General features: G+C 45.4%; 1 protein-coding gene across 4 annotated transcripts in view; it reads right to left on the reverse strand.

Moving 5' to 3' along the window:
- Positions 1 to 22,462, reverse strand: part of HMBOX1 (homeobox containing 1) — a 187,157-nt gene that overhangs the window by 95,717 nt on the left and 68,978 nt on the right. For all 4 annotated transcript variants that reach the window (XM_068280052.1, XM_068280050.1, XM_068280049.1 and 1 more), the window contains exon 2: positions 2,048 to 2,199. In XM_068280052.1, the coding sequence (XP_068136153.1) occupies positions 2,048 to 2,079 (32 nt within the window). In that variant the 5' untranslated portion in view covers positions 2,080 to 2,199. The remainder of the gene's footprint in view (positions 1 to 2,047; positions 2,200 to 22,462) is intronic.

The following is a 22,462-nucleotide window of genomic DNA, read 5'->3' on the forward strand; positions in this document are numbered from 1 at the left end:
AGGTGGGTTTGAAGAATATTATCTGCATACAGAGACTGGATCTGCCTATACAGCCCAGCCTCTGTTGCTATCCCAAGCCCCCCTAAGGTCCCCCTGCACTCCGCAATCCCTGATAAATCACAGCCACGCTGCTGACAAACAGCTTGTCAGAGCTGGCTGTGTTTATCTCTATAGTGTCAGTCTGCTGCTCTCCCCGCCTCCTGCAGAACTCCAGTCCCCGCCTGCATCCCTTCCCTCCCTGCTGATTGGAGGGAAGGGATGGGGGCAGGGACCGGAGCTATGCAGGAGGCGGGGGAGCAGCCGAGATTGACACTACAGATGTAAACACAGCCTCACAGCAAAGCTGTAATTTATGAGGGATTGCAGAGTGCAGGGGGACCTTAGTGGGGTTTGGGATAGCAACAGAGGCTGGGCTGTATAGGCAGATCCAGCCTCTGTATGCAGATAACATTCTTTTAACACACCTCGGGTTCTCTTTAAAGTTATTAGAAACCTTTGATCCAACATTGCTATCTGCCACTACAGGCGACACTAGAGTGAGCAGATTGCACCACACTGTGGTTCTGGAATCCTGAGAACTGCCGTCCGCCATGTGCAGAAAGGAAGAATCCAACTTCTGGTAGGCGTTCGAAAATCCAGGTTTCCTATCAGCCTACGCTACTCATCAGATTGAGCTACTCCACGAACAGCCAGGAATGGGTAAGGGGGAATAATAGGTCATTTGGAGAGTAGAGACAAAAAGGAAGATTCGGGAGCCCCGATAGTGTAAAATCTATATGTGGTATAGATAGAGGCACTATACCACATATAGAGACTCTTAGAGTTGCTCCTTCCTGTATTTTAGCCTGAGGAAGCAGGCGTGAGACCCGCGAAACGCGTTGCAGATGTTTTGGAGTATAACATAAATCTAACTTGTATATTACACATTATTGTGTCTTCTTTTGTGGGGAGGTAAGTCCACCATTAACAACCCCCCCCCCCCACTTTAAACATTTTTTTTAACCACTTGCCGACCGCACACTCATACCGTGCGGCGGCAAGGTGGTAGCTGGAGGACCAGCGACGCAACTGTGCGTCGCCAGGTGCCTTCCTAATTAATCAGGAAAGGCCGCTCGCGCGAGGGGCCGTTTCCTGTTAGATCACGGAGCGGGTCTCCGTGAATAGCCTGCGTGCCGCTGATTGTGGCTCGCAGACTAAATGTAAAACGTAGGAGACATTTGTCTCCTTTGTTTACATTGTACGGCGCTGCTGCGCAGCAGCGCCATAAGGCAGATCGGCGATCCCCGGCCAATCAGCGGCCGGGGATCGCCGCCATGTGACAGGGGACAGCCTGTCACTGGCTGCACAGGACGGATAGCGTCCTGTGCAGCCCCGATCACCGGGGATGAGCAGGTAGGAGAGGGAGGGGGGAATTTTGCCGCGGAGGGGGGCTTTGAGGTGCCCCCCCGCAACATGCCTGCCCACCGGAGCAATCAGACCCCCCCTGCACATCATCCCCATAGGGGGGGAAAAAGGGGGGCGATCTGATCGCTCTGCATGAAACATGATCTGTGCTGGGGGCTGCAGAGCCCACCCAGCACAGATCACAAAAAATAACGCTGGTCCTTAAGGGGGGGTAAAGGGTGGGTCCTCAAGTGGTTAATTTATACTTCATTGGCGCCTCTGTTCCTCATTTGGAGGGGGTTATGTTGGGTGTGGAGAGAAAGATCTTCGGAAACCTCCGCCTATGTTGCCCCCAAGTTCGGCAGCCACCAACTAGGCAGCTAGCTGGGGGCAGGTCATGGCAACGCAGATGGGGCAGAGCCTCGGCGTTTTTTAAAAAAAAAAAAATTGCCAGGGCCATATCTCCCTGGAGGGCAGAACGATCACCTGCCTGGAGGGATGATGCTAGAACAAGTATTTAACCCCAACACCCACCACCCTCCTTCCCCTCCCATCAGTTCCCCAATCCTCCATCATTAATGCAGATCCTGTCATGACTGGCTCGGGCCTTTTTACTCAGGTACTCTTTAAAACCAATGTCAAGACACACCGGGTACTTACTGACCTCACAGCACTGCCGTCTGCGGATGGACGCATAGCAGAAGGTTCATAGATAGGGCCAGCCGTCGCTGGGTACCATGCCGGTAAAGACTGGGTGAGGCACCTGATCCTAAAAGGTCACGTGAATACTTGCTGGATGTCTCTCACAGTCTGAATCTGAAAAATATAAAATACACAAATTCAATTTATACGAGATCTTTGGAGGCTTATAGGATTCTGCTTGCTTTTGAAAAAACAATAAAAAAAAAAAGTAAACATCTACTTTTGTTTAAAGTGAACCCGAGGTGAGAGGTATGTGGAGGCTGCCATATTTGTTTCCTTTTAAGTAATACCAGTTGCCTGGTTATCCTGCTGATCCTCTGCCTCAAATGCTTTCAGCTGTAGACCCTGAGCAAGCATGCAGTAAATCAGGTGTTTGTCAAGTACTGTGAGATCTGACAAGATTAGCTGCATGCTTGTTTCTGGTGTACTTCAGACACTACTGCAGCTAAATAGATCAGCAGGGCTGAGAGGCAACTGGTATTGTTTAAGAGGAAATAAATATGGCAGTCTCCATATAACTCTCACTTCTGGTTCACTTTAAATAGCACAAAGCATAAACCAATATATTGCATCAATACTTACTCACTTGTTGGAAATAGAGACATTGGCATAAAATGCACTGAAATGCTCATACAAATATGCTTATTTCCTTCAGGCCCGGAGCGTCCAGGACCAATGCCAGGTCAGGCTGGCGGCTGTGATGTCTGGCATGCTCTGCCTATAACGGTGTGAACCACAGTGGTGGACAGTGACGAGTCTCATCACTGCTTAGACCTTTTCACAAGTAAGGTACTTCAGGTCTCCATCTAGCCGTTTGTCTGGAGTTCAGCTTAAATATATTTTTACACTGGGCCAGCCATATGTTCTAACGAAGCTATTCCATATATATGCTCCGTTTCATATCTTCATGCTTTCTAATCTCAGCCAGACAGAGAACTATCCAAATCTACAACAAGAGGGGGCTGTAATAATGCAGAATTACTAAATGCACTTTTACTTTCCGACTTCATCTGCTACATACAGTAACAGTCAAACTCTGGCCCATGGGCCAAATCTGGCCAGCTGAGCCTTCATATTTGGCCCTCAAGCAGTTTCCCCACTTCATATTATTTCTACCTCATTCTAGACCACCAGTGAAGCTATATTGGAGGTCAAGCACTAGATCACAAGGAAAGCTATTTTGGGGGCAGAAGAGGGAAGGCACTAGACACCAGGGAACTATTTAGGGGAGGGATAGGGGTCACTAGACACCAGGGAACTGTATAGAGGAGGGAAGGGGGGGTCAGACACCGGGGAACTATATGGAGAGGGAAGGGTGGGCAATCGACATCACAGAACTGTATAGGGGTGGGAAGGGAGCCACTAGACACACACGGGATCTGTATGGGTAGGGAAGGGTGGGCATTAGACATCAGGGAACTGTATAGGAGAGGGGTCACTAGACACGAGGGATCTGTATGGGTAGGGAAGGGAGGGCATTAGATATCAGGGAACTTTATAAAGTAGGGAGGTGGCCACTACACATAGGTAGGTCTGTGACTTAGTCCCACTTTGTATTTGAGTTTAAAACCCCCATTCTACAATGTCTGATTAAAGACACAGAGGAAAGGGGAGATTAGGAGCTGTGCTTTTTGGCCCAGTATAGTGTTATTTTAGTGCTAGGTTGAATACAAACCTTTCGAGACTAATTTATAAAGGATCAGCAATGTCTGTACTGTAAATAAACAGAAAAGGGCAATACGATTGTGAAGGTAAGGATAATAACTAACAAGCATACTGTCCATGAGCGGAACAGGCCCAGGTAATGAAAACTTTTGCAGCCAATCATTTTGAGAGACAGGTTAGGCATATATTACAGGTTACATTAAATGAATGCCCAGACCGAAGACCTCTCATGGTGATTAATTTGGTTTGCACAGGCGTAGGTGGACATCTCCATCAACTAAAGCTAAACGCTTTGCAACAGAGCAGAAAAGCGTTTGGAATCTGTTCCCTTAGTACGGTCGTCACGTCGCGTTTTGAGCTGCCTAGGGGAGCACGGAAGCGCCTAATGTAGCTGATCTTGGAGGCTACGAGATGAGGTGATCAAGTGCTATGTTTACATAAACGATGGGAAAAGCCAGTACAGACATTTAAAAAGTGATTACTTTCAGTTGAATGGACAGAGCTTAAAAGTTAGGGACACCACAGCCTCTGTGTTTAATGACCAGGCGACCCAGCCCTAAAGCTCGGCAAATCAACCCCTGCAGTAAAGTTCAAAACTAAATCGCTGAGGACCCAGGAATCCACCTGCTCTGACGCATGTTACAAAACAGCTAGACTTGCAGAACAACAGTGAACAAAACACTAAATTAAACACCATCAGCACTTCATGAACAAGGATATTCTGGACGGTGAAGCAGGATCTGAAATCATAATGCTGTTTTTTTATGTATTGCCCTGTCTCACTGCTGCACTCCTAACCAGTACAGCACAATGATTTGTGGAGGAAGGAGAGGTGTGTGTGTGTGTGTGTGTGTGTGTGTGTGTGTGTGTGTGTGTGTGTGTGTGTGTGTGTGTGTGTGTGTGTGTGTGTGTGTGTGTGTGTGTGTGTGTGTGTGTGTGTGTGTGTGTGTGTGTGTGTGTGTGTGTGTGTGTGTGTGTGTGTGTGTGTGTGTGTGTGTGTGTGTGTGTGTGTGTGTGTGTGTGTGTGTGTGTGTGTGTGTGTGTGTGTGTGTGTGTGTCCATGTGAACGGGTTCAAAACACCATCAGAGCTTCCAACAGGCTATATTATTTATGCACTTAGATGTTAAATTATTGTAATACAACGTTAGCAAGCCCTAATGCTAGACATACATGGGATGGTAATGGACCAATCTCACAAGCGATTCTACCCACCCGGAGCATGGTGGGTGCAGTGCCTGCACAAGCTGTCTGGCTGCGCTTGTTTATGTATGGAAGCACGGGCGCAAACTTTTGGAGGGTCCAGACAAGAAGCAGTGGTCTGGAGAAGGAAGGGGGAAGGCTTTACAAAAAACTGTAGCTTTTTTTTATCAGCTCAAAGATGAATATTCAGTGCTAGTTCTGGGACACACTAGAAATTGCAAAACACTATTGCTCACAAAATGATGCAACCTGCGATTTCTATTTCCAAAATTACAAATCGCTCTAAAAGCTTTACATTAGCAAGGTTTTTTTGTTGTTGTTTTTTACAACAGCCAGCAATTCTCAAAACTCCAAAATAGCTCCAAAAAGCGCTCTAGTGTGCTCCAGGACCTATGTAAAGGGGAACTGAAGTGAGAAAAATATGGAGGCTGCCATATTGATTTCATTTTAAATAATACCAGTTGCCTGGCAGCCCTACTCGTCTATTTGGCTGCAGTAGTGTCTGAATCACACCATAATCAACCATGCAGCTAATTTTGTCAGATCTGACAATAATGTCAGAAACACCTGATATGTGGCATGCTTGTTTAGGGTCTGTGGCTAAAAGTATTAGAGGCAGAGGATCAGCAGGACAGCCGGGCAATCTGCATTGTTTAAAAGGAAATAAATATGTCCGCCCCCATATCCCTCTTGCTTCAGCTGCCCTTTAAGATTTTGTAGATAGGAGCGTGCAGTGATTTATTTGCAAGTCCTCTAGTAAAAAAAAAATGGATTGTTAATAAGTTTGTCAAATGCAGCCAGTGCATGCTCATCCTAGAAGCCTGCGGGAAGGCCAGTAGCAGTGCAGTGTGCAGACACAATAAGCCAGTGCAGGGAGTAATGATTTGGAATAAAGATTAGCCAGACTTGGCTGGAATAGCTGTACCTTAGGAAAGCTAGACAAGGGAAGACTCTCCTAGGTATAGAGATTGATGTCAATAGGGCTGTCTGAGAGCTCAGCTAATTGAAAAACAAGGCAGCAGGACTGGAAGAGAGCAGAGAGGAGGGGAGGTGACTCCAAAGGCAAGACTCCTATTTACATGAGAAAACCATCACACTAACTTCTGCTTCGGCTTCACAGAAGAAATCTGTCGCCTGTAACATAACATCCCAGCGTGAGAAGGAAAAATGCAGAAATAACCAGTGATGATGCTGCTGCAGTGAGGAATAAATCTACATGCGTGCTGCCATGGCATGAAATCTTGTGTCATTGCTGTGAAGAGGATGCAGTATCTCAGCATAGGATAACAGTAATCAAGCAGCTTGGGGTGACCAAAAAAACCACAAGTCTAGGGGACTAAAAGACAGAAAAGCCCTCCTACTAAAAAGCAATGCTTAGCGTGGTTTGCCTTCTTAAAGGGGACTGAAGTAAGAGGTATACGGAGGCTGCCATATTTATTTCCTTTTAATCAATACCAGTTGCCTGGCAGCCCTGCTGGTCTATTTCTCTGCAGTAGTATCTGAATAACACCAGAAACAAGCATGCAGCTAGTCTTGTCAGATCTGACTTTAAAGTCTGAAACACCTGATCTGTTGCATGCTTGTTCAGGGGCTATGGCTAATAGTATTAGAGGCAGAGGATCAGCAGGGCTGCCAGGCAACTGGTATTGCTTAAAAGGAAAGAAATATGGCAGCCTCCGTATACCTCCATCTTCAGTTCCCCTTTAAAACAGAAGGAATTTGCGATAATTCGTCTTTAAGTGAACAGCTGTGGTTACCCACAATGCACCGCTACCGAATATGCAAATGATCTCTATGTCCCTGAAGCCAGGCTTGTATCCAGAACCGCTGGTGTCTAGCAAGCCTATAGCTTTAAATTATACACAGCCACAACAACCCAACATGCAAACAGCCTGTTTCAGACTGTTAGTCCTCATCAGTGCATGGCATGGATTGATATAGGGCTTGGACCAGTACAACACAGTAACCAAGCAGCTCGGGGTGACCCAAAACCACAAGTATAGGGGACACAGTATAGGGGTCACAGTAACAAGTAAGGGTGTCCATACATTGCTCAATTTTCTGCATCAAAATATGTCCAAATAATGAATAAAATCGCCGCTGCCGTGGGACCGAGGAGGTTGCCTGTTCTTTTAAAACAGGGTGGGTAAGAGATTATATTACCTATTTTAATTAACATAACTAATGTAACTTAATGACAGTATGTTTGTTTAGGCTGGAGTTCCTCTTTAAAGTGCCTCTTTCAAAGCAACCTATGGAGAGGTAAGGCTCTGGATCCTAAAGAGCCTTCTCGTTCCTCCCTTGGTGTCCTGGTTACAGCGCTGTCCCCCCGTTTGAATATGCCAACTCTGGGAACACCTGTAAAGCATCATGAGCACTCGTGTCCCCGAGTCCTCCCAAAGACAGGCGGATCCATACTGTGCATGCACGCTTGCACATTTGCAGTGTGGAACAGCCCATGTTTAGGAACGTTTGATGACACGCATGCTCCTGTCATCTGAGGGCTCATGGAGGTATATATTCAACCAGGGTGACAGTGCTGGAACGAGGAGACCAAGAGGGTACAGGGAAGGCTCAATAGGATCCACAGCCTTCCCTCTCCATAGGCAAGTACTGTATCCGACTTTTTTTTATCCCGACTTTAGATTTACTTTGAAGGTATTTTATTGGTAAGGTTTGAAAGTACCGGCAACTCCTTGGAGAAAACTCAGGACAGAAGATAACAGGATATAGCCCATAGTGTTTTACAGAGGATGCAGCAGTCACAAATCAAATACAGCTACAGTACAGTTTCAGCCTCTGTCTTTAAAATGGATTGGAATGGGTATTAATTCAAATGTATGTCCAATCCCAAACATAAGGAATCGGCACTGGAGGGTGGTGGGATGATATTTATATTTTTAAGGTCAGAACCGTACCACTTCAACTCCTCGGAGATGAGGTGTATGAGGCTGCCACCTATTCCGACAAAGTAAAGAAAATGTGCATTATGCGCACTGTCCACCAGATGTAATGGCAATGGAATCTTGGGTGAGCGCCAACAGCTTGCTTGCAAATGCCTGGAAAACTACTTTCCAAGCCTTTGCAAAACTTAATGTAAACATAGCCTAAACCTGCACACAGCCACTTATAGACGTAGCAGCCTGATCTAGTCTATGAAGATGGGAGAGATATATATATATAGTCTTGTCACTTAACTGTCCTTCAGAGGGGCTCACAATCTAATCCCTACCATAGTCATGTCTATGTATGTATTGTGTAGTGTATGTATCGTAGTCTAGGGCCAATTTTAGGGGGAAGCCAATTAACTTATCTAGGTTTTTGGGATGTGGCAGGAAACTAGCGTGCCCAGAGAAAACCAATGAAGACATGGGAAGAACATACAAACTGTGCAGATAATGCCCTGGCTGGGATTCAAACCGGGGACCCAGGGCTGCAAGGCGACAGTGTTAACCACCATGCCACCGTGCTTATCTGATGAAAATAAAGAGTCTGTACACAGCTTTAACCACTTCAGCACCACAGGGTTTTTTGCTTAAAAACCAGAGCAATTTTCACATTTCAGCGCTCCTCCCATTCATTCACCAATAACTTTATTACTCATCAGATGTAAATGATCTATATCTTGTTTATTTTGCCACAAATTATGCTTTGTGAGGGTGATATTTGCTTTTAGTAATTATGTTATTATCTGTGCATTTTAAAGGGAAAAATGAGAAAAAAAAGAAAAAATACACTATTTCTCCATTTCCATCCACTATAGTTTTCAAATAAACAATGTTACCATAGGTAAAACCCACACATTGTATTTGCTAATTTGTCCTGGTTATCTCAACATTTAAATAATGTTCCTAGTATAATGTATAGCGATAATATATTAGTTTCTGGTTTGTGTTTTTTGTTTTCTCATTGTACTCTATCAGTAATTAAAAGCCCTTTTCTTCATGATTAACAGTAATACACTCTCATGGCATACATATTTTAAAAGCTAAGTCCCTAGGCTAACTATGTATTCTCTTTTCAATGCTGTCACTTTTGTTGTTTTTACAAGTATTTATTTGGGGGTACAGAGTACATGAAAATAACAGTTTTATTGCTGAGGCGCTACACCTGCTATTGCTGAAATTCTGTCTTGTCCCCATTTTTATTGCCTGATGAAGCGGGCTGTGCCTGCGAAACGCGTTGCACTGTTTTGGGGTACTAATTAATAAATGTGACTACTATTCAGACAGTCTTTCGTGTCTGCTTTATGGAGGTAAGTCCACCACTTCCTCCCAGCAAATTTTAAAGTTTTTTTCCACTTTTATCCTGCTGGCGCCTCTGTTCTCCTACTGCTAGACATTCTGAAACAGGCTGTCTGCATGTTGGATTGGTGGGGCTATGCAAAATGTATAAGCTATAGGCTTGTTATACACCAGCTGTTCTGGGTGTGTGCATGGTTGGGAGTAGTGTATCATGATAAACTACTATTTCCAAAAAACACTAAAAGTAACTTATTGTATCACTTAAAATATTAAAGGGCAACCAACACATAGCTTTTTCGAGATGTACAATTTCAGAGTGACCCCCAGTTGGCATAATGTCCCAGGCTCACTCTGTGGAAACTGTGGTTGTAGCCATAAGGGAACAGAGTCGCCTTGTTCCATAGTTCCAGTCACTGGATAGTCATGTAAAGTGCAATTATAAAAAAAAAAACTGCCAGCATAGTGCCAGGTAGCAGGTCCCAAGGCAGCAGTGTCATAACCATTATCAATGTAGTTTGCAAAAATCATACAACTAAATAGGGCTGAAAGAAGAAGAAAAAACCTCACTCTTGGCCAATAGAAGAGAATAGTGAAATACACACCCAAAAGAGCACACAGAAAACCCTACAGGTTTCACCTGAGAAGGGCTTCATCAGGGGCAGTGTTCTCCCCAGGCTCTTTTTGGTGAGCACCCGGCTGTCATCTGCTTGCCACCTCATCGTCCGCCTATGCCAGGCATGGGCAAACTTGGCCCTCCAGCTGTTGAGGAACTACAAGTCCCACAATGCATTGCAGGAGTCTGGCAGCCACAGTCATGACTCAAAGGCAAATGCATTGTGGGATTTGTAGTTCCTTAACAGCTGGAGGGCCAAGTTTGCCCATGCCGGTCCTATGCTGTTATCAGGTTTGCGCCAAACCTGCATTCCCCCATCATGCCCCACCCGGCTACTTTTTCATGCCACCAGGCTGGAAATAAATTCTGGGGAGAACACTGAGGGGTATATGTCCTATACATTGTATACAGTGCAAAATGATTAGAAAAATCAAAAACCCAGTTGCTTGCATCAATGGAAGCCAAGACATAGTTGCTCAATTGAAGCTGGATTGTCTTGGAATCCTGTTTTGAGAAAGGCAAAATTATATTCAGCCTTCCAAAAAGAGGAGGAGAATTCCAATGAAATGCGTCTCCCCAGTCATGGGCCAGGGTGACCTGCCCCGTGTGCCCCTCCTTTCTCACCATTTAGAATAGTTTAAATTACTTGACCACAGAAGTTTACAATCCAACTTTGCCACAGCAATCAGGCAAGCGCAGGCAGACGCGTTTTCTTTTGAAACTTGCTAATGTATTATCACGTTCCTGGGGTTGTGGGTGGGAACCCAAAAGAACAAAGGGAAATAAAATTCCATCATAAATAAGAGAGCTCAGGCGCTCGCTGCAATATGTCTTTAAAAATAAACTCCCCAAGTCTCGGAAAGGCATTGAATATCCCCAGAGGACAGTAGGAAATGAGACAATCTGTGCGCTTATAGCTTGTGCATGCCGGGAGGGAGCTGTGCCTTTAAACCAGCGCTATGCCTGCAAATAATTCAGAAAATAGAAAGGCAACAATCTGTCAGCTCCCATTATGAAGAGTGCAGCACAAGGAGCTGTCTGAACAAAAGCCGCTCGCTCAGATACTGCACAGAACAAAGGCCCGTGTTTAATGTAATCAAAGACTGCGCAGCAGCCATACAGGAACAGCTCGAGTCAATAACGCAACTCCCGAAGACAAGAACAAAAAAATTACATACACGTATAGACATACATATATATTCACAGCCTAATTTATGAAATATCGGCTGTCAGCTCAGCAAGATTTCACCTTGGGCTCTCCCTCAATAACATCCCCTTCTTTATAACCTATATAAACCACATACAGCTGTGTATATAAAACCGCGCTATAGGCAGCTTTATACTTCTGGCATATCTAAGCCAAACACACACTGGCAGGTCTTGTTTACCGTGATAAAATTAGAGACCTGGGAGTCGCTTGACAAACGGCTCTCCTCCTCCCATTGGTCGGAAGCGCAATGAAAGGGTTGTTTCTGGGTTTTTTTTCAGACGGATTGTCAGTAATAAAGATTTTTAAACAAGCGTGTCATTACGGAGCGGCAGGAGTTACAGCCGACGAGTACAGCGAAAACCAGGAGAAGCGTCGGGGAAACTCTGGTAGAAAACGGTTTGGAGGAGAAAACACACAAAAATACACAGCTGGAATTTACCGAGAACAGCGGTCTGTTAATGTTGTAGGTAAATAAAAAGGACAAGACAATATTATTGCATGTGAAGAAAATAAATCCGTATAGGATGGGGTTCAATGGAGTAAAGCTTTGTGCACAGGCTAGATCAGGGATATGTAAAGCCTGGTGCACACCTGCAACTATGGTTGGCCAATCTTTCCACCTCCATGTAGTGTGAGGTCAACATATTTTGAATACTATGAGCAGACTGAGTAAATAAACCCTCAGAGCTGGAACCCACAGGAGCGCTTTTGGCAGCACTGCGATACGCTAGCACTTTGTCAAAACGCTGGGCTAATGTTAATGGATGGGGCAACTTCCACAGGAGCGTTTGCGTTTCCCAGAAACGCAAACGCAGGACCTACAGCATTTTGGGAGCGTTAGCGCTTAAATGTAAAGTATTGAAACACTAGCGGAAACGCTCAGCAAAACCTAAACTGAGCGGTTTTGCTAGCGTTTTGCGGTTCAGCACACTGTAACAAAATGAAAAATATTTCACAGGACCAATCAGTATAAAAACGCAAAACACTATGCAACCGCTGAGCAAAAAAATACAATGTTGCAAAACGCGACCAAAAACGCGCATGAATCCGCTTGCAAACCGCTCAGACAAAACGCTAGTGGTTGCGTTTCGCGTTTGCTGATTTCAGTGGGTTCCAGGCCTCATAGTACATGGAGGTGGTAAAATTGGTCAGTGATTAGCCAACCAAAGTTGAAGGTGTGTACTCCAGTCCACGAGGGTGGAGGTCCTCACACATTTTTGGCACAGCTCAAATTAACGAATGAAAGTGAATCAGGAAAGGTGTAGTTCATCAAGTAGAACACTTTTCTCCATCTATCCTAAACACTGGCATGGATACGGCCCTTGAAGACGAAAGTTGGATATCCCTGAAAAATTGTTCTCAGTGAAAGGGAAGGTCCGAGGCGAGCAACCGAAAAATAAAAAATCCACTTACCTGGGGCTTCCTTCAGCCCCCGGTATCCGTCCCGTGCCCACGCCGTAGCTCCGGTTGCTCCCGGTCCCCTAAGCTGCAGATGCCGACCTCACCAGGTCGGCTTCTTCTGTGCTCCAGCATGCGGCTCACCGGTCGCGCTGATATCGTTCCACCATCAGTGAGCGGAGCTGCAGCGAGGGTACAGGACGGCTGGCAGGGGCTGGAGGAAGCCCCAGGTAAGTGGATTTTTTATTTTTGAAGTGCTCAGATGTGTTTTTTTAAGCAGAGCTGTGGAGTTGGAGTAATTTTGGGTACCTGGATTCGGAGCTGGAGTCTGAGGTTTCATAAACTGAGTGGGATGATTTTTGTACCAAATTCATAGCCCTGGCATATTACACTAAGGAGTGGGAGTCAGAGCAATTTTGGGTACCTGGAGTTGGAGTCGGTGGTTTCATAAACTGAGGAGTCGGAGTTGGATGATTTCCGTACCGACTCCACAGCCCTGCAGCTAAGGCAGACGTGTGTATGGCAGCTCCCAACCCTAAGGAACACTCTGGCAAGAGATTCAGAGTTCCTCATTGTCATGGCCAAGTGCAGCCTGAGGTCATTGTTCTACTCCTTACGCCTCCTGCTCCATTGTGTGCCGTGCACCATCTCTCCTCCCCATTCCATAGCAACAGAATGTGCTGCTAGCCGATAGCCTAGCAACAATAACTGTTGCCCGGGGCATAGAGTCCTGATCCCTGCAGGCAACTGTAATCATTTGTGTGTATATATACCTTAAAGCAAACCTTTAAGTTTAATCAACAAACGTTACATACCTTGGAAAGGAAAAGCCTCTGGATCCTCCAGAGGCTCTTCCAATTCTCCACAGCCCCTATGTTGCCGGCCAGGACCTTAATCATCTTTACAACTGCAGTACCATCTGAACGAGCACGGCAGCACTAAGCAGGCGCATTGACGGCCTGGGCAGCAGCTTGTAGGGCTCATTCACAGAGGGAAAATGTGCACAAGCAGATCTGTGCTACTGTGTGGTCTTGTGCCTGCACAGTGCAGCTGTGCTCGTCCATGGACAGGAGCACGGTCATTAGGTTCTATTGGCCTTTGGATTATCCAGAGGTTTTCCTGTACTGTGGGGTAAGCATCCATATTTTTTTGCTTTTCAAGAGTCACAGGTACACTTTAAGGCAAAGTGCTGATCTATTGGTCACCTAAAACAACATGTGGTGAGAAAACGCATTAGATTTCAAAATAGACCTTTACTCCTTCACTTAACACGCTCACCTCAGAGAACAAGTTCTAATGAAGGGGAAACGCATTAATCACCCGACTCCCAACCTTGGCATTACAAAAGTTTTAGCACAAAGTACATACTGTATGTAAGTAATTGTCCTTACAACTACATTCGAGCCTCTGTCAGACGGACGGCTGAACTGGACCCCTCACTTCAGTATTCTGCTTGCCAGCCACCATCTCCATTCGGGTGCAATTAAAAGGAAGCCGGATGGCAGCGCTTGTACCATCACGCGTTTCATTGTTTGTGGCGGATCTACACGGCAGCACAAAACCGCGACTTCATGTCTGAGCACAGCCACACTCATATCTGACTCAAAATGGGGGACGTTTATTCAGTGTGGGTCCCTCTTACACCACCACAGCAGCTCTGACCTATCCTGGCATGGACACCACAAGACCTAGCGATCCGGCTTATCAAGCTGATGCGGCTCGATTGATAGGATCCAACAGGACGGATCTTGCTACCGCCGATTCCCTGCTCGTTCTCCGCGAGGGGACAATGGCAGGGAATTGAGCGGAAGATAAGCGGCACCGATGGGGACGAGCAGGGAATCGAATCCGACGCACGTGCGGGCGATCGGGGACGCGGCGGGTACGCGTGAGGATGCGGAAGAGGCGATATGAGGCTTAATGTAGTCTTGTGGTATCTGACAATGACTTTAGCACCAGATCATTCAAGTCCTCATGGATGAATTTGAGGTCTTGGGAATTAGGAGGCTAAAGAAAACAGGTTTCACCAGACAAGGCCATCATGGTCGGATCGGTGCCGCTCTGCGGATTGGAACAGGGAGGCCTTCACTCCTTACGTGCATTAGTAGGCCTTGTGCACAGCTGATGAACCATCAGAACGATCAGGTAAGCCCAAGGCCTACTGATGCAAATAAAGAGTGAGGGCTGGAACCCACTACAGCATTTTTTGAGCGTTTAGGGATCGCTTTCAAATGCTAGCGATTTCCCTAAATGCTCTGCCAATGTAAATGGATGCGACGGATTCCGCTACAGTGATCTCCCCAGAAATTTTCCAGCTGGTTGGCATGAAAAAGTAGCAGGGTGGGGCAAGATGAGAGAATGCAGGGCTGTTTCTTCTCTGCACAACTCTGCTTGCAACAGAGGAGGAGGTCAGCTGATAACAGCCGGGTGCTCACCAAAACTAGCCAGGTGGAGCACCCGGCTAAAAGAGCCTGGGGAAAACACTGCACTAGAGCAACTGCGATTAGGCAAATCTCAATCGCAGGACATGCAGCAATTTGGGAGCATTTCCATTCTAATGAATTGTATAGGAGCAGGGAAATCGCTCCCAAAATCACTTGCAAAACACTATCACAAATCACTATCGATTGCAATAGCTCTTTGCATTTTGTAGCAGATACCGGGCCTGAAAGTCTACCTTTTCCAATCCACAGAGCAGCACCAATCTGGACCATGATGACCTTATCTGATGAATCAATTTTTCCCTAGCCTCCTAATTAAAGAGGAACTCCAGTTAAAATAATGTAATAAAAAAAGTGCTTCATTTTTACAATAATTATGTATAAATGATTTAGTCAGTGTTGGCTCATTGTAAAATCTTTCCTCTCCCAGATTTACATTCTGACATTTATCATATGGTGACATTTTTACTGTGAGTAGGTTATGTAAGCTGCTCCTGTTTTGGCTGTTACAGACAGCTGTAAACAGCCATTTCCTGTCTGTGAACATTGTTACATTGTGGCAGTTTGCCCAGAGTACCGCGGTACCAGCGCCTCTTGTGGGAAGGGTTTCATCACAAAATCAGTCATACAGCGCCCCCTGATGGTCTGTTTGTGAAAATCATTATATTTCTCATGTAAAAGGGGGTATCAGCTACTGATTGGGATAAAGTTCAATTCTTGGTCGGAGTTTCTCTTTAAGTGACAAGACAATATACTCTGTACAGCACTGCAGAAAATCTCGGCGCTATATGAATACTAAATAATAATAATAATAATGTCAATCACACACACCAGAAACAAGCATGCAGCTGATCCAGCCAGGTTTTTATCAGAAGCACCTGATCGGCATGCTTGTTCAGAGTCTATGGCTCATAGTATTAGTAGAGGCAATTGATCAGCAGGAAAGTCCGGCAACGTGCATTGTTTAAAAGGAAATATGTCAGCCTCCATATGTCTCTCACCTCAGGTTCCCTTTAAAGGGAACCAAGCACCACTTTTTTTTCTGGTTTCTAATAGCAACAGGAGCTGCCATGTTTCCTCCTGCCCTTCTTGCTGCCCATTATTTATCCAGGGGAAGGTGTAAAGATAGCATATGTGACTTCTGAAAACTCTGAAGCAGTGTGTCCAATCTACCCAAACCTACTGCTGATGAAAGCTTTTGTTCTCTCTCTGCTAATGTGTGGAATAAAAGAATTACATCAGTCCTCACCAGCCTGAAAATTCTGTGGTGGGCAGGCCTAGGAAGTAGACTAATAAAACCATAGGAAGTAGACTAATATTTGTTTTTAAATGTATAAAGAAGTGGTAAAATTGTTTTTTTTTACTAATTTATTTATTGTATTTATAAAGCGCTAACATATTACGCAGCGCTGGGCATTAGTTAGAGTTACAGACAATATTTAGGGGTGACATACAGCAAAATGACAATACAGGAATACAAGAAAACCAGATCACACAGCACAGTATGAGTACCAGGTAATGCTTAGTCAGTGACTGGATGGAGCATGGGGATTAGGCAAGTTAGGTTCACTCAGATGCATAGCATGGGTGCACAGTAATGGAGGTGCATGATCAGGTAGGACACAAAAGGAGGAGGACCCTGCCCAAAGGCTTACAATCTAGAGGGAGAGGAGACACGAAAGAAGACACGAAAGGTAGGGGACCAGAATTCAGCTGCGGGTTAAGAGCACTTATGAGAAGGTGGTAGGTCAGAGTAAAAAGGTGAATTTTGAGGGCCTTCTTTAAGATGTTAAAGGAGGGGGCTGCCCTAATGGGGGGAGGTGGGGAGTTCCATAGTGTTGGAGCAGCTCTTGAGAAGTCCTGGAGGTTTGCATGGGACTGGGTGATGTGGGGGGCAGTCAGGCAAAGTGGAGTGAGCGTGAGGTGTGTACCTCTGAGTAAGATAGGAAATGTAGGTTGGACAGGTTTTGTGGACAGATTTGTAGGTCAGACACAGTATCTTGAATCGGATACTGGACTGGATAAGAAGCCAGTGGAGGGATTCACAGAGGGGAGCCACCGTGGTGGAGAGATGGAAGGAGTGGATAATTCTGGCTGCCGCATTCATGATGGACTGCAGTGGGGCTTTTCGGGTCATAAGGAGACTTATGAGCCATATTGTTGGCTTGCATATTAAATGTGCAACTGAGATGCCATTGGTGCTAAAAATGGTGCTTGGTTCACTTTAAGGGGCTGAGCAGAATGGCAAGATGGGGACCGCCAATTTATATGACGATTTAACCTTTAACACAGATTTACAGTTATAGTTATCTAGAGCATGAAAGCCTATGGATCTGCGTTAATAGTTGCAACACTGCGAGGCATACGAAGACGAAATTGATCGTCCCCCCACCCCCCGGCTTGCGCGCTGCATGTCGCAGAATATCTGGTGGAATAAATCCTCAGACATACGTGGCACCCATAAAATCCTGATCTCAGAGCTCCGCAGCCACCTACTCTCTCCGTGGCGATGAAGAATTTAAGGCTAAAAGATAGCAATTTCGATAAGAGGGGGGGGGGGGGGGAAGAAAACAAATATCCAGCAATTTGCTGGAATTCATCATAAATTACAGGAGGCTGTGAAGAACATGGAGGCGAGGTGACATTTCATACCGACGTTTGTTTTTCCTGTCACTTCTTGACTCATGCTTCCAGGAAAGGACGATGGCATCAGTTAGCAGAAGTAATGAATCTGCAGCGCCCTCCGTACCAAGCTGGATGTGGCATGAGAGAGGTATTACGAGGCTAAACTGTCAGCCCTGCAAATGAGAGGTGAGGCTCCGCGGTCACGCCATTACGAGGAGGGCAGCTGTGAACAGATATTCGCCCCCAACATACACAGGAGCGGTGTGTGCCAATAAAGGTGTTTCAGTGATTCACCTACTCCTATAGCACTGAGCATCCATCCCATTACAACTACTGACAGATTAGGTGAACAGGATTGGCAGCTGTCAAGGGGTGAGATATTAGGCAGCAAAGCAACAGAAAAAATGGCCAAGCAGAAGGATCTGAGGGATTCTGGGACTAATTGTGATGGCTAGGTGACTGGGTTAGAGTAGGTTCAAAATGCCAGGTCTTGTGGGATGTTCCTGGTATGTAGTGGTTAGTACCTGTTTGATAAATTTTACTGTGCACTTCACTTATACTACACTATACTCTCATATAAGCCTAATTTTTCAGCACAAAAAATGTGCTGAAAAGTTACCCCCTCGGCTTATATGCGAGTCAGTGGAGCAGAACAGATGGTGGAGCAGGTTTTGTTACTGGCAGAGGAGCGCAAGGATTGTGCACTAGTGATCCTGCTCTTGCCATCTGGCTCCCTGCTGTGTCTGTGCCCCCACCCATGCCCTGCAACATGGTGTGCAGAGTGAGCTGCTCAAGACTACCCGTGTTCTCTGGCTTGTGGAGCAGAGCGTGCCAGCAACGTGTCAACGGTGCAATGATTGGGATTCTTCCTGTGTGGCAATTTCTGTGTCTCATATCTATGATGCCATCTAGTGGTGTCTTGAAACACAGCTGTATCATCCTTGGTGCACATCGGACTATGGGGAAAGGGGATTACTTGTACTGGGAGCACATCTGGCTACTGTGGAGGAGGCTATACTGGGGAGGGGGCTTATATGCGAGTCAATCACTTTTTTCTGGCGGGAAAATTGGGTACCTTGTCTTATACCTGGGTCATCTTATTCACGAGTACATACGGTACTTAATGCCCAAGCATAACATTACTGTAACAACTCTAAATAATCCCTCTAAGTGTCAGATGTCAAGTGTTGGTCACTCCATGCTCTCCGCACCAGATTCCCTAGAGCTGTCCACCCAAAAATCCAGGTGCGTCTATTGTTCAAATAGATTCCAGCAGAAGCAATTCTAGAACATATGAGTAGTAAAGATAAGGGACACCTGAAGTGAGAGGGAATCGGAGGATGGCATATTTATTTTCTTTTAAACAATGCACATTGTCTTTATGTCCTGCTGATCCTCTGCCTCTGAAACTTTTAGCTATAGTCCCTAAACAAGCATGCAGCAGATAAAGGGTTCCCGACTGAAGTCTAAAAGTGGCCACACATGATACAATAAAATGATCCTATTTTGTGGCAATTCGTGCCCCCCCCCCCCCCCAAAAAAAGTTTTTTCACTCGACTGAAAAAAATCAGAGCGGATTTGCCTTTTCTCAATTTTTATCAATCCAGAATGCTGGATATTTTTCTTCAATTTCTGTAAAGATTGTATGGTGTGTGTTAGATTGTCAATTTATTAATATACACGCCCTAGCAATTTTCAATTTCCTAGCAAAATCATTTTTATCATAATTGGGGAAAAATTGAACGTGTGTGTGGTACAATGGTCATATTTTTGAAATGTTACAATCAGTCAGAAAAATTGATTGCAATGCTTGAATTGAACAGATATTTTAACCACTTTATCTAGTCAGTAGATATACGTCCTCTGTGACTTCATATAAGCCACGAGTCAGTAGATATACGTCTTGTACTAGAAGCAGTGCTGTGCAGGATTGGGCTTGCTTCTGTGCACATTTCTGGCACTAATTGGTGAATGGGAATATATGTTTCCTGAGCTAATGAGATTGATTTTTACCATTAAAAATACTTTTATTTTCTCAGTTCATAGTGAAAAATACACTCTGTAGCATTATTTCAGAATCCAATATCTTCACTATAAATTGTGACAGGAACACAATCTAAGTTTTGTGATAAGCAGTAAGAATAGCCAAACAAAATTTGTGTTTTTTACCTACAGTAGCACTTTTTATTTTTAAACTGGAATTGGTAAAGCTGAGAAATGTGTTTTTTTCAATTTTATTTCCTCGTTTTCCCATTAATATTCATAGAAAACACAAATGTTTAAGGGAAAAAATGGCATACAATGAAAGCCTAGTTAGTCTTGAAAAAAACAATATATATTTCATGTTTGTGTCATAAGTAGGGATAAAGTTATTTCTGATTAAATAGGGACATCGCTAAACTGTCAAAACTGCTCTGGTCAATAAGTTGAAAACAAGGTCTGGATGTGAAGTGGTTAATAAAAATTGTATGGTGTGTGGCCACCATAACAGGATTAGCTGTATGCTTGTCTCAAGTGTGCGATTCAGACACTGCTGCTGCCAAAGAGATCAGCAGGACTGTCAGGGTCCATTCACACTAGAAATCGCTAAACGCTAACGCAAACACAGGGCGATTTTCTGGTGTTTTTTACTAGCGATTTCCCAGCGATTTTTCACTGTATAGAAAGTGTTTTTCCAGTGATTAGCATTTTGCGATTTCTAATTCAATAAAAGCCTGCAGAACCGCTCCAGAATCGCTCAGAAAACGCTGCATGCAACAAGTTTGCGTTTCAGCAAATCGCTTAGATGAGAACACTTCCATATACTTTCATTGTACACAAGTTTTTCAAACCGCTAGCTATTTTCAGCAGTGCTGAAATCACTTGGAAAACGCACAAGTGTGAACGGGCCCTATGTTTAAAAATATCAGAAGAATCAGGTTTATTTGCCAAGTACACAAATGTCAAAGGAATTGTTTTTGGCACAGACGCATACGTAATGTATATGGCAGCCCCCATATACCCCCCCCTCCACTTCAGGTTCCCTTTAAACAAGTCTATAACATGCACACTGTAAAGTGTATGGTCACCTTTAGCCTGATGCGGCTCCTCAAACTCCTTCTCCTCAAACCGCATTTTTGGGATTGCCTGGCATTTTTAATCCCCCTGGCGGTATTTTTTTTCTGCCAAATAGGCAGAAAGCCTGTTTGGCTTCTCCTGTCAGCAATGGCGACGATCGGAATGACGTCATGGACGTCAGCCGACGTCCTGACGTCAGACGCCTCCGATCCAGCCCATAGCGCTGCCTGGAACTCATTGGTCCGGGCAGTGCAGGGCTCTGGCAGGGGGGTGGCCCTCTTCCGCCGCTGCGTGCGGGCGATCGCCGGCGGCGATCAAGCTGTGCGCGCGGCTAGCAAAGTGCTAGCTGCGCGTACAGCACTTTAAATGGTGCAAATCGCCCCACCAGGGGTTAAGATATCCTCCTGCGCGGCAAAGCCCGAGCTCAGCTCGGGCTTACCGCCAGGAAGGTTTAATCTACACCTCTTGCTGATATGTTTTTTCAACAGTTTTTGTTACAATTTACAAGGCCTGTTTTCGCTAGGTGCAAATTTGTGCGTTTTATCAGCACACAAATTTACACAGCAATGAATTGCTATGGACCGGTTTCCATTACATGTGAAACATCACATCCAGGGAAAAAAAAAAAACTGAACCATGTTGCATGCAGGAAAACCTCATGCAATGCAATTTTAAGCATTCTTGCATACACTATCAATAATAGAAAAAAAAAAAAAAAACTTTGTAAAAGTTGCACAACCCAAAAAATTGTGAATATGCATGCAAGATCATATATCTATGGTAAATAATAGGACGCAACAGGTGAAGCTTGGCAACGGCTTCTCCAGTGTGAGCACTACCAACACAGGTGCTCCACAGGGGTGTGTTCTGTCCCCTCTCCTGTTCTCATTGTACACCAAACAACTGTACCACCTCCGCTGACTCCGCAAAGGTCATTAAATTTGCGGACGATACCACTATCATTGGGCTCATCGACGAGGCAACACTATTATCGCAGCGAGATAGAGAGAATCTGCAGTTGGTGCGAGGTCAACAAGCTCGTCCTTAACACAGCCAAAACAGTGGAACTGGTCTTGGACTTCAGGAGACACCCCCCCACACACAACCAGGGCTGTGGAGTCGGTATAAAAATCTTCCGACTCCCGACTCCTCAGTTTCTGAAACCACAACTCCAACTCCAACTCCTTAGTCTAATACTTAACAGGGCTGTGAACTTTGTACAAAAATCATGCGACTCCGACTCCCGACTCCTCAGTTTCTGAAACCACGACTCCGACTCCAACTCCGGGTGCCCAAAATTTCCCTGACTCCGACTCCAACTCCGACTCCACAGCCCTGCACACAACAACCAATCTTTATCAACGAGATCGAAGTGTCCAGGGTCTCTAACGTTAGGTTCCTGGGAACAACCCTAACAAGCGACCCAAGGTGGGCGCAGAATACCACCAAAATCCAGAAGAAGGCTCAGCAGAGACTATTCTTCCTGCGCCAATTGAAAATATTTGGTATGCCTCAGGAGCTGCTGTCCAGCTTCTACACTGCCACTATTGAAGCTACCCTCTGCTCCGCCATTATTGTGTGGTTTGCGTGGTAGGCAAGAGCAACCGCCAGTGATAAGTATAAGCTTCAAAGAGTTATGAGCTCAGCAGAAAGGACCATTGGCTCTCCTCTGCCACCTCTAGACCTCCACTACACCACTAGAATGAAAACAAGGGCTAACAGGATCTCCCAGGACCCGTCCCACCCAGGCTGCCGCTTCTTTAAAGGGAACCTTAACTGAACGGGGGGTAAAGAGTTTTACTTACCTGGGGCTATTACCAGCCCCCTGCAGCAGTCCTGTGCCCTCGGCGCCGCTCTGAAATCCTCTGGTACCCCGCTGTCACTTAGTTTCGTTTTTGACGACTCACCAGTCGCCGGCCGCCA

The sequence above is a fragment of the Hyperolius riggenbachi genome, chromosome 4, assembly GCF_040937935.1.
Source record: "Hyperolius riggenbachi isolate aHypRig1 chromosome 4, aHypRig1.pri, whole genome shotgun sequence".
NCBI classification, from domain to species: Eukaryota; Metazoa; Chordata; class Amphibia; order Anura; family Hyperoliidae; genus Hyperolius; species Hyperolius riggenbachi.